This window comes from Monopterus albus, unplaced genomic scaffold, assembly GCF_001952655.1.
Source record: "Monopterus albus unplaced genomic scaffold, M_albus_1.0 scaffold41.1, whole genome shotgun sequence".
Taxonomy (NCBI): Eukaryota; Metazoa; Chordata; class Actinopteri; order Synbranchiformes; family Synbranchidae; genus Monopterus; species Monopterus albus.
In genome coordinates, this window is record NW_018127921.1 from 6312066 (window position 1) to 6325065 (window position 13000).

General features: G+C 38.9%; 1 protein-coding gene across 1 annotated transcript in view; it reads left to right on the forward strand.

The window, feature by feature from the left end:
* The first annotated feature begins 1226 nt into the window (after positions 1-1226).
* pdzrn4 (PDZ domain containing ring finger 4) overlaps positions 1227-13000 on the forward strand; it is a 52626-nt gene continuing 40852 nt past the window's right edge. The window contains exon 1 of the mRNA XM_020599704.1: positions 1227-1713. Coding sequence (XP_020455360.1) covers positions 1645-1713 — 69 coding nt within the window. The 5' untranslated portion in view covers positions 1227-1644. The remainder of the gene's footprint in view (positions 1714-13000) is intronic.

The window sequence follows — 13000 nt, forward strand, 5'->3', positions numbered from 1 at the left end:
ATGAAACCTATACTGAGGGCACTAACACTTGAGTTTAGAAAATGCACAGTACTGAATGAGTTACATGCTTCCCATTGTTATGGTGAAGGCTACCCTCGCAAACTGTAGACTGAGCTTCCCTCAATCTTTAGTATTTAATGGTATTTTGTAATGTTGCTACAGAGAGTTTCATTTTTTATGGTTTTATTTTTATTTGACAGGAGAGCAAACACAAACAAGATATTTGTAGGTAGAGCCAAGAGAAACCAAAGGATACTATATTTATCCAAGCTGGTTAATCTTTCTTGAACAGTGGAAATTTTCACTTGGACTTTAAATATTCATAAAGTAAACACATGTTGTGTTTCATCCTTTCAATCACCATTGACTTTCTCAACCTCAATCTTAAAAAAAAAAAAACAGAAACAAAAAAAATGTTCATTGACAACTTTTTCTCATTATTTTGTTTTTTAAAATGTAATCTGAGCACCTTTGCATTTCAGTTAAAAGATATTTGTTATGTTATATTAGCATACTGGTAATTTCTAGTGTGACAGGATTGTAATATCATCCCGCATTTTTGTTTTATCTAAACAGCATCTCCAAGACTTGCATCCTCTTCTCTCCTCTTTCCATCACCCTCTCTTTCCTTTATTCTGTCTCTGTCCCTCACCCCTGGAGAGAGGGGCCAGTTCGGCTGGAAGCTAATTTGAAGCCAGTCAATACTAGTCTGTGTTTCTTCCTGTGTATCAGCCTAGTGCTCTTGTTTTACTGCCGGCAGAGAGACGGAAGCATCTGTTAGGCGACTCTCGCTCTCTGACTACAATATTATGGCAGCCTCTAACCATTGTACTGAGTGAAAAAGGTGATCTGATTGGAAATAAATGAGATTGATTTCCATGTGAGCATTAAAGAAAATCTTCCTCTTAGTAACTTGATTAACTGCGGGGTTAGTATTTTTGTACTGATTTTTTTAAATTGAATGAAGTGGGTTTTTTGTTTATTTTGTTTTTGCACACATGGACAACAAACAGATGCAACCACTAGTGCAATTTGTCATACAATCACATACAGAGTATATCCTCTACTTTGCCTGGACACAATACAGTGATGTTCAGATACTGAATCTGGCCAAGATAAGACCAGTTCCCTCCCTCCTCTTCCAGCCCCTTCCCTTCAACAGCCAATGAAAACGCTGTCTTTTAATGAGCCGGAGTAGGAGCAGGCATGTGTAGGCAGCCTGCCCCAGGAGGTGGTGTGTCTCCATGAGGCAAAAGTGTGTGTACCTACCAGTGTGTTCTCACAATGAGAGAGGAGGTTTCGAAGAAAAGATAGTGGAAAAAATGTATGCAGGCATGCAAGTGAGAATCAAAGGACAGACAGGAGTGTAAGAGTGAAAGAGAAGCCAGCTGCTTACCTTTGATACACTCCCCACAAACACACACTCAAGGAACTGCATCTACAACATAAACAGTGAACTAAACACGTGTGTGTTGTGCCTGGAGCTGGTGAGGGGATCTCTGAGGATACACGGATGAGAAAGAGGTGTGGGGGAGCCAAGGAAGAGGAGCCCCAGTGTGTTTCACCCCAGGGGGGAGCTGATACACACCGCAGACAGCACACACACTCTAGCGGGCACTCGACACTGTTTCCCTGACAACTAGAATGGGCTGCAATTTGTGCACCTTGCAGAAACGGGAGGAACACTACAAACTGCTTTACGAGATTGCACAGGTAAGTGAGACTGGAAGGAGGTGAGGGAAGAGTTTTAGTGTGATGGCGAGCCTCGTTGCGATAAATCTAATGGCAACAGAAGAATTGAGTGATTTGGCATTTGAAAACAATTGGATTTCCCTCCAATTAATACAGAGACAGTGAGCAAACTGAGAAAAGTCAGAGTAAATGCAAAAAAGAGGAAGAAAGCAGGCATGCTGAGTAGGAAACCAAGGAGAAAATGGGAGAGGCACATGAGAGAAATATACAAAAATGAGTTACTTCCAAGCCAGAAAGCCAATGTGTCTGTGTGGGTATTCCTTTCTCCATCAAAGTGAGTGGAGCTAGTTATTTCTCCTCAGAAGCAGGAGATGTGTGAACAAGTTCTGATCTTCCTGCCACATTGGCTCTGGGGGAATTCATTACATCTCCTCTGCCCGTGACTGTCTTGAAGCAATACAATCAGCAAATGTGTTCTGCTGTCTTCCTTTCTGTTGTCTGGCAGAAATTCACTTGTTTTTCTTCTTCTGATCTAATATGATAGATTTTCAAATCAGTCCTGTGCTGTAAAAATCCCATTCAGCTTCTTTGATTTTTAAGCTGTTTTTTATTATTACATTATGATTATATTATGTGATGAATGAGTTTATTGAGCTTTTCCAGAATACATATAGATTATTTTAGATCACTCTTCTGACTGATAAAAGCCATACACTGTTTCTAGCATTTTTCAGGTGTTGGCTGAGTTTAATTTCAGTTAAGGAGATTCACTTGTAAAATGCAGTTACTTTGTTTTTACAGCAACAAGGTGGGGAAGCATGTGCTCTGGGGTTTCTCTGTTACAGTACAAGTGAACATCAGGCCAAACAAAGCGGGGATTCATTCATCATTTAATATGTTGCATAGTTACGGACAGTAGGGAAACCTGATAGCATAATGAGAATGAGCCAGACTATTGAATTCTTGTTGTTAGTTTTGTTGTGTAAAATATACTGTTAACAAATAGTATCATCCAAAGTGTCTAGTCATATCAGTGGTGTCTACATTTATAGGACTGACTGGACATTGAGCCTGTTGTTAGTTGTGTGTTGATGATACGGATGTTGATCACGAAAGTAACTATTTGACTTCTTGTTGTGGGCTCCTTAAAATGTAAGAAACACATTGTCACTACCTTAACCTTCCATGGCTGCTAGATGCTGCAGTTTCTGGATCATTATATTCTTAAAAACATCATCCATGCTTTAATAAGATGGGAGATGTCTTTGATGTCTGCCTAGGCAAGTAATGTCGTCATGTCAATTAAATGAAACTCTAGGAGACTATGGCTCCTTTTTCTACTGCTGAGGTAAATTGATTATACTGGCCAAAACAAAGGCACGAGTCCTTATGTTAACTGCAGACAGCAGCAGCTTTTGCTATGATGTGTTAATATGTTACTTTCTTGTTATGATGTTTTAAATTAGTATATTTTTGGTGCTTTAATGTCTGTGGTTGTGATGGTTCAGTTTATATGCTCTTTTAAGATGCTTGTGAAGTACTTTGGTACAACTTTAAATGTGCTACAAAAATTTGATTTGATTTGGCAATTGATCAATTTACCATTCATTAACAATATAAAGTCATAATATTTGTCTGACTAAATTCTTATGATACTAAATATTGTTAAATGAATAGTTTGATATTTTGGGAAATACATTTATTTTCTTGCTGAAAGTTAAATTTTAAGTTTGATTCTATTCTCAGGCCTTTACAGTAAAGTGTAGCTAAAGCCAGCAGGCATTTAGTTTAGCTTAGCCAAAAACTGTAAGCAGGGGCACGTGGCTAGCCTTACACTGTCCAAAGGTAACAAAATCCCACTACTAGCACATGTGAAGCTACCCATCTTGTTTGTTCAATTGACAACAAAATTAAGAATAAAAATGTACTAACAAGTGGCATCCCCTTGTTTCCAGTCTGCCATGCTAATGTGGCTAACTGACTGCCGGCTTCAGATACACAGAAACTCCATAGGGATACAGCTATATAACATGGCTTTGTCCAGATGCTAATTAGCTAAACAGCTGTGAGTTCCAGCTAATGTTACATTATTTACCATACATTTACAAGAGTGGTATTGCTCTCATTTAACTCTTAGCAAGAAAGTAAGCATATTTCTCCAAAATACACAAACTTTTTAAAAGTCTGGAATCTAGAATTGCATGTAGACTGTACACTGCTAATGAACATACTGCATGTATAAACTAATTCACATATGCACCAAAAAGATCAGAATCTATGTAACAGATATAGCTCTGCCAACCTAAATCTTTCCTGCTATTTCCACATGACACTGTAGGTGCCCTGGTATTGATGTCTGAGAATGTGTGTGTATATGAGTGAGCACACCTGCTTACTCTTAAATGCTTTATAGTGTGTATGTGACTGTCTGCAGACTCCTGCAGTTCTCATTACCAGTGTGAAAGAAAGCGAGAAAGCGAAAGAAAGAGAGCTCATCAGGCAGCAAGTGTGCCAGTGTGACTTTGTCCTGAAACTCCAGGCTGATGAGATTCAGCAAATCCAGAGACCCCTCAGCAATCGTTGCATTTGTTTCCTTCCTTTCTCCTTCTTTATAAACTTCATTAGCCCTGCTTTCCCTCTGTGTTTCTCCCTCTCAGCAATCTGTTTCTTCTATTTCTCATTTTACTTTATAACTCATGCAACGCTAAAGATTCTAGTTTTTGTTCTGTTGTATTTCCAGTGGTGCTACACAATAGGAGACCACCTGGTTATTGAACCAATGGAAAACCAAATGAGGCTGGTGTTGTACTATTGATAAATCATAGCTGGAACAGGTGCATTATGGCACTGGTCTGGGGCTTTAGGCAAATTATAACTTTCTCATTTGTCCTTTCATGCTCTGGTGTTGTATTCTTCTTGTGCATCTCTCTTGGTCAGGGTGATTTTTGTTTTTAGAGCAACAAATGTTGCCATTGTTTCAACATGGACATGTAAAAGACTTTAGATTTGAGTTGGTTTCTTTGATGAAAAAACCAAGAGAAACTTGGCCAAATTAACAGTCTTGTCTAGCTTGTGGACATATGAGCTGTTGAATTAAGCATTGTTTTGTGTTGTTGTGTGTTGCTTTGACCTCTACCTTAGGGAGACAGTTGTTTGCTTTTGAGTTCTGGTCACACCATATTAATTAAAAATTAATTTCACTGCGAAATCAGTTGATTCAAGAGAAATCAGCATGATTAGTGGATCCATGCAAGTTTTCTGCATCCAACACGGGTGAAATTTGACTTTCAAATTTGAAGAACTCTTTTCCCTTTTCAATAAATGTCTTATTCATCAAAATGCACTGTATGAACTAGAGAGCAAAATGCTAAGTAACAGAATAAATGGCACATTGTAGATAAAATAGAAAGATTGCCACCAACTGGCCTTAATACAGTATGTTTCTGGCTGGCTAGCGTGTTAGCAGTTAGATCATCAGCTACAGTAGCTCACTCACTATTCTTTGAAGTACTCATTACATCACCAAGCTTCTAGAGATAGATTTCGGTTATTTTGGAGTTCTGTCATAATAATTTGTTCCCCAAAATAGACTTTTTCAGCACCTTTTATTGTGAAAAAGCAGCAGAGCATTTCAGAGATCAATTCCAGTTTTCAGCCTGCAGCGCTGCTCCTGCAACACAGTGGATATCTCTGTTCACACAGCTGCACTATTCTGACAGGACCACTGGCTGTCCGAGCCCAACTGCCCTAGAGCCAGCAAGAGATTTATGACTCTCGTCAGACCATTTACATTCCATGTTTCATTTGTGATTGTGTGATTGTGTGTGTGTGTGTGTGTGTGTGTGTGTGTGTTGTGTGTTTCTGCACACTTACTCGTGCATGTGACCACGGGGCTCCAAACTGTAGCAATTGTAATTCCATATTTTGCTTGTGGCTTTTGGCCTTTAGAGCCTCACAGGGCCTATGTGTTTTGTTTCTTATACCAGATTTTAGGTCTATTTTATCACATTATACTATACATCTACTGTATATAACTACCATATACTACCATATGTGTTGTCTTCCTCTACAGTCTGCTAAGTAATCAATGAGTGTTTGTTTTCTATACAAGAATCTCCAGTTGCTGAAAATATATATAAAAAAAACAGAAGCAGAGCTTGTTGTCTGCAGTTTAGTCAGATCTCATCTAGTAGTTTTTAAGTTATAATCCTTATGATTTTTATTATATCAAACCCATTTCTTATTACTGTTTATGGCTGACATTTTTCCCAGTGTATTGTACTGTAGTTGCCCTCGGTAATGGCCTCTTTATATAGTTGTTTTTATTGTTCCTAGTGTGGCTGTTTAACAAGGGATGAAAGTAGTATATTTATATGCTGTTTCCATACCATTTACTACCTTGTTCTTGTGCAGTCGGGAGGTTATTATCTTTAAGTTTGATTTGTACCTCCCTCTTGTGGGTGTGAGTGTGTATGGTCGTAAACCAGGTTAGTCCTTGGTGTTGGGCCTGTCCTCCGGAGACAGATGCTGTGCCACATGTCCAGCATGGAGGGGGCTAGATAGACACCTCTTCATCCCGCCACCACCTATGGTGTCCAGAGAGTGTCACACAGAGCAGGGGAAACTGTGGTCAGACTTACACAGCCATCACATCCATATGGCCACCTCAAACCTGGAGCATGGCTTTGTCTAGATAAGGATATGAAATATGTTGGCGCTATTGGTTATATTGGCCTGAGAAGTTGAGGCTTTTTCTCTTCCACAGTAGAGCTGTCTAAAGCTGAAAATAAAGAGAAAATAGAAACAATCTTAAATGGAGCAATCATGCAACTACAGAAAGATTTTTCTGTGAACCTACAGTGCATGACAGAAAAGTGTGAGATTGGAAAGATAATGATGATTAAAAACTTTTTCCCTGAATAGTGTCCATAAAATGTGCTGCAGATGACCATGTAGGGGATGAAAGGAGGTGGTATCACCTATTTATCAACTGTCCATTTATTATAGAGACACAACACTAGTCCTGAACTCAATGTTATCTTTTCTCTGTCTCTGTTGAGATTTTGAGCCTCACGAAAAGTATTGAATAAATTACCTTTTCATTTTCTTGCGTTTTTCATCCCAACAAGTTGTCCACCTGCCTTTGTGTCAGTTAGTTTGACCTTTTCATCTGTGAGTGTAATTCCGCTTGACAAGTCTCCCACTTACACATATACTTTGAGCAATTTTGAAAGGCAGCTTTTATGTCAGAAAAGAGGATTGTCCATTTTGCATCAAGACTTTTCATATCTCTCAGATTTACTGTATTTATTTTTTCTAAACATATATTTACTTACAATTTTTTTTCCAAAACATGAACATTACAGTTTTTTATTGTAAAATGACATGCTGAAAGTATGTAAGGTAACAAAAAAGATCACACTATCAGAGCTTAGCCATATGAAATAAACTATAAAAGGCAGTGGATTTCCCCCCCTAAAAATGTTAATCTAACATTATGGAAATGAACTCCACTGTTGAACACAGATCATCTGGTGTCTTCTATCATCATTATAGTTGGTCGTTGGAGCACAGCATGTTGAGAATACCACATGATTTAGAGGCGCATATGGCCTTGTCACCAGTGCCACGGGTAGTACATCCTCTGGTTGCCATTCGCAAATGGAAACAGGGCATATGCGATTATTTAGCATCAGGTTGAGGGTATGGAAATGGCTATGGAGGCTCCTGAAATAGTGTGATGTATTTTTGATAATACATAGATATTTGTGCATGTGTGCTCCTACAATATGTGGGTAGTGTCAGGAAGAGTGATGGATACATGATAGCTGAAAAGTTCTGTACATCACTGCCCATGTCTAGCTGTGTCTGTCTTTGTGTATCTGCCTGTTTGGATGCTGGAAAACATGCATACTGTACAGTACACACCACTTTCTGGTGGTGTGTATGTGTCTGTCTGTGTGTGTGTTGGGGTGGGAGGGTGGGTGGTAGAAGTGATCACAAACTCAGGGGAAGACAGGTCCGGCACGGAGGAGGGGCATTGCCAGTGACTGTTTTGCTCAACCAGCCAACTATCTCCCCCTGCGTTGGCTCTGATAAGCCCAAGATGAAAGCCCTTTATGTGTGCAGAGTGACACTCCTCACCCACCCCAGCCCCAGTTTCTCCCTCAGACAAGGCAAAGGATGCACACATGAAGCATCTATAGTACACACAACTACACAGCAATGTTAAAAGCAGATATGTCTATTTGCACACACTGTCCATTCATTTACAAGCTCTGCGGCATTTTCCCTTTTTATGACTGTGTAAAAATGTCATTTAAGGTCTTAGCAGCTGACAAGAGAACTTATCTGTTGTTATCAACCTCTAGCGGTTTACCATACTGACCAATCAGCTAAGTGGCCTGGCCAAGATGATAGAGGGAATGAGGGAGAGAAAAGGCAAAAGAGAAGGGTGATGAAGAGAAGAATGAGGTGGAAATAGAAAAATAATGGAGGGGAAAAGAAGGTGTGCAATAGTAAGGAGATGGTACAACAGGAAAAAAAGACTCCTGTGCCATCAATAAATCTTTTAAATCCCCCATGTCCTGATTATTTTTTTCTTAATCTTACCCTCTCCAAAGCAAAAAGTCTCACCCCCTCCTCCTCCCATCACTTATCAGTTGCCAGACACTGTTTCAGGTCTGTTCCATTCCAGTGCCCCTGTCTGTTTTTTTTGCGTGTGTGTCCCTGTCTGTCTATCTCACTCATTAATACATGTTGGCATAACCCCACCTTCAAGAGGTTTTTATACATGTTGAAAAGACACTGGAAAGAACAAGACAGTGGTGGAAGATCCAGAGACAGTCTGTTAATTATGTGTGGCAGAGACACACTAATGTTGTGTGGTTTCAGTGTGTGTGCTGTCAACCAGTGACTGTTATACTGTTTGAAGCCAACCTTGTGCCAGAATAACCCAATAATGCACCTTATGGCCACAGGCTGCTGGCTATGTTTTGTCAGGTTAGACAGATGTTATGGCAACCCATCTGGAGCTGTTAAGGCTATGTTGCAGGCATTTGCTGCTACATGACACTATGAAAAAAAACATATACACAATAAATATGCACAAAAGAATTCCCCTAGATATTTAGTCCTTGCAGAAAGGGAAACACTAAAATTTCAGAGACATAAAACATGTAAGAGCTTTCACATTAGCATAAAATGTCTGTCAGTCAGATCTTTGAATGTATTCCTAGGCAGTGAAAGTGAAATCCTCATCTGAGACCAAATGTCGATTATACTATAAAAAGAAAACCTTTGCTTATACTTTTTTATGTTTGTCAAGAACTTCTCCGTCATATATAATTTTTGTTGAGACAGGCATTGTTGTTACAGCTGCTTTCAAAGAACAGTGGCTCTGACTTGTGAGTCCATGGTATTGTCTCCACTTCATGGTGTCAGAGCAAAGCAATTCTGCTTATAGTATGTGCATTGTTAGCTACTGTAAAAGCTTAAAAATGCACATGCACTATTGTTGCACCACTGCCAAATGTGTTTTGAATCCACAGGGTGGATCCTGGGTCTTGATGGTCTAAAAGGAGATAAGGTTACAGCAAGGGCGCTCATGTTGAATTCCCACTTAACCAACTTGGGTTTAGGAGTGCTTAGGCCCACTCAGAGCCTGGCGACGAGTCTGGTTACAGATAGAATGACACTAAACCATCTGCATCGTAGGGGGAGGATGATTACATTTTGCGCGGGGTGTAACCATAAGCTTTGTGTTGATTTGGGAAATGTCCTCAGAGTGGAGAGTGGCCAAAGCAGTGTGGGTGGATTTTTGTTGTTGTCGTTCTTGTGGAGGACATTATATTAAATTGTCACTTCAGTCATGCAGTTTCATTAAATCTGGCTAGATTTGGGGGATGTATGAATGAAAAGAAATCACCACAAGTGCAGGCAGCTTATCCAAACAAATTCTTGATCCAAACAATGAAAAAAAAACCTAATTTAGTTACTGTGTAACTTTATTTGTAGGAATTTGTGTGTTTATGCACATGTTCTTGACACACAAAGGCATGTAGAATAAATTGAAGAAATAGATGTTTGTATGTTGTTTGAGAAAATGTAGTCAAGAGATCTCTCCTACTTATTCCTACTCTTAAAATGCATAGGTTGTTTTTCATAAAATGAAGGATTAATGTTGAAAAAAACATTTTAGATCTAGAAACATTCAAGCAAAATTCATCCATAGATATCTAGGCATCAAGAAACTTGCACAATAAACAATGCAACATTGATTTATCTTTCTATTCTTCTGACTGAAATGAGGACTACATTTGAAATACAACTTAACTTTTTTGTGTAATTGTCTTCCAAACGTAATAAAAATGTGCCTTTTGTTATCACCTTCCAAAGAGAGAGTACCAGTAACTACCTTCCAAAAGACTAACAATCCTGTGGTTAAAGTTAAATAAGTCTGAGACTTAGACAAAGACTAATTGGTTAAGTTTAGGGAGCAATCAGTTTGGTCTAGAACTTGGTTTTTTTCTGTAGCTTTCAGAGTAACAGTTCTTTCTTGACCTTGTTCCAGAACAAGCAAATAAGCTGATCTTTTTCTGTCTGGATGAGCCCATCATACTTGGTTTAAATAAGGGAAAGATCAAGGTCTTACTGTAACTGTCAGGAGGAAATGAGATACAAACCGTGGTCTCAGCTTTGCTGACTCAACCGTCTCAGCTTCCCCTTGGTGGCGTTTTTGTGCTCCTAAAACAGCTGTTACTTTAGAGACTTAAAATTATACTTTGCAAGGTCACATAATGTCTTTGTCACATCCCATAGGTCTTTTTAGGGGTTTAAATATTTGATCAGTGTCAAGTCAGTATAGTATTCAATATTCTTATTCCTATCCTTACAGCAGTCCAGTGTGAGACAAATAAGTGTCCCTCAACATATTCCTACATGTATATAATCTTTAGATTGACAATTTACACTTGTCCACAACTACGCGCAGGCTTTGATGCATACCTATACAGCGAAGGGGTATATGGGTAAACATAAGTTGCTGATGGTCACAGATGGGCCAGTGCTCACAACTCCCAAATCACAACTATGCACTGTGTGGAGCTGTGCGTACTGCATGCCAATCAGTTGATGCAACTTGTAGCTGCTTGCTAATTGGCCAGCCAGTGGGTACTCACATCTCTGAAAATGTTTGAGCAAATTTCTAATTTGGCATTACATGGCTAGACTCATAAGCTATTCTCAATCTATATAGTTACTCTCTCATGTGAAAAAATAACACTTAATGAAGTGGAATAATACCGATCCTAGGACAAAAAGTTTTGAGCCCCCTAGTCAGAACATTAAGTTCGCATAAGTATAAATGCAACAGCTACACAGTCGATGCCTATGCTGCCATAAGTGAAGTGAGGCAGAAGTATAAATCTAGCATTAGTCTGTCATCATCATTTTAACATACTCCATGCCATTGTCAAATGGAAGCTCCTACAAATTAGACCTGTGATCCATTTTGAGAAACAGTGTTCTGATTAAAGGAGTCAATCTGTGATAGTTGTCTGAACGCAGTCACTAATCATCATCTGACTGATAATATGTTGGTAGCAGATGTGATTAGCCATTTACTGGCTCATACTGTAGACTTACAGTCAGCTGCCTGAAACTGTGAATACAGTTAAACTCTTGATTGAGGTGGTTTCAAACGAGGAGTAAATTGCACCAGAGGGTGTTTCTCATTCAACAAACCAGCCATGTGGTGAGTTGAAGGTATTTTTCTGGCAGGAAGAGTTCTCTCTTTCTCTGTTAGTGGAATGCAAAGTCATTTTTCTTCTCCACCAGGATTGAGGAAGCTTTGTGTTATGAATAATGCTAATGGGTTAGGTGCTCCCAGTGAGCATAAACATGCATCACTTTAAAATAAAAAGGCAAAGGTTTCGTGGGAGAAGGGGAAAAATGTTAACTTGCACTCTACAGTAGGTTTCTTTTTAGAGAGAAAAACTTAACTTTCTGCAAAAAGCAGCACATAAATCTTTTATTTTCCTGCTCCCCAGTAAAATGTTTTCACTTTCCAGGCTTTAGCATGTTTAACTAATTATGCCCCTTCATCTGGAGCCAGCTCTTTTTTGCCTTCCACCAAATCTGTATGAATAAGAAAGATTTATATCAAGACTGCATTCAGTGCGGAGGCCTTCTTTCTGAATATAACCATTGTGAAAAAGTACATCTCTCTCTCTCTCTCTCTCTCTCTCTCTCTCTCTCTATATGCTCTATATATGTGGTCTGTTTCAAAATCTCTGCTATTTCTTTTTCCTGACCTCTTCTATGTTTTTGTTTGATTGCACCCTAGTCAGAACATTAACATTCACACAAGTATAAATGCAACAGCTGCTTTATGTAACCATCTCCAAATGACAGATGCATATGTTCCTAAACATGCAGTGATGTAGAAGTATAAATCTGTCTTTAGTCCACCTCTAAAGCATAAATAATAAATCTTAGATTATACAGTTCTTATCATAAAATGATATATGCATCAGCTTAATAAAAGTAATTTGTACTGTTTTTGTTTTTGTGTGTTTGTCTTTTGATAAATACCATAAATGTAATTTCAGACCAGGTTCCTCTGTAGAGGAGTAAAATGTAACCTTTTTGTGACCTCAGCCTTCTGGTTGAATTATGTGGATGTAATTGGTGACCCCCGCGAGTCTAATTCAAGCTCATTGTTGGTATGTGTCGAGGAGCTGGAGGAAGGGTCACTCTATTGTTCAGCTCAGCTTGCTGGCTGTTGTTTTAGTGGCAGATGTGAGATTAATGGTGATCTAATGACTGAGGAGGATACAGTGCAACAATAGAGTCCAGTACAGGCTTAGTATATCAGTCAGTCAAGACACCCATTTGCAAGGATTCACACACACACACACACATACATGTCTTTGTGAGGGCCACCACGTCTACTATAGCTACAATGGTGCAAAACACAAATCTATCATGAGGTGGCAATAGAGAATCAAAATGTCCCTTCAGAATTCAGAAAACTCGAAATAAAAAAAATCTTTTTCTTCTACACGTGTGAGGACCGGAGCCTGTTGCCAAGCAGATTTGGTGAACTGGACCTTCTGTCACAACGCACCAAAACAATGCATGTTATATCACCAGATTTTAGCAGATCTTTCATAACTGTTCCATCTTACTTTCTTGGTTAAACCAAACCACAGCATTACAGAGATGGAAGCATGTGGTTTTTAATTTTGCCAATGTAAAGTGTATTTAAATTTGATTGTATTTACAGTACATTAAAAATGTATTATAA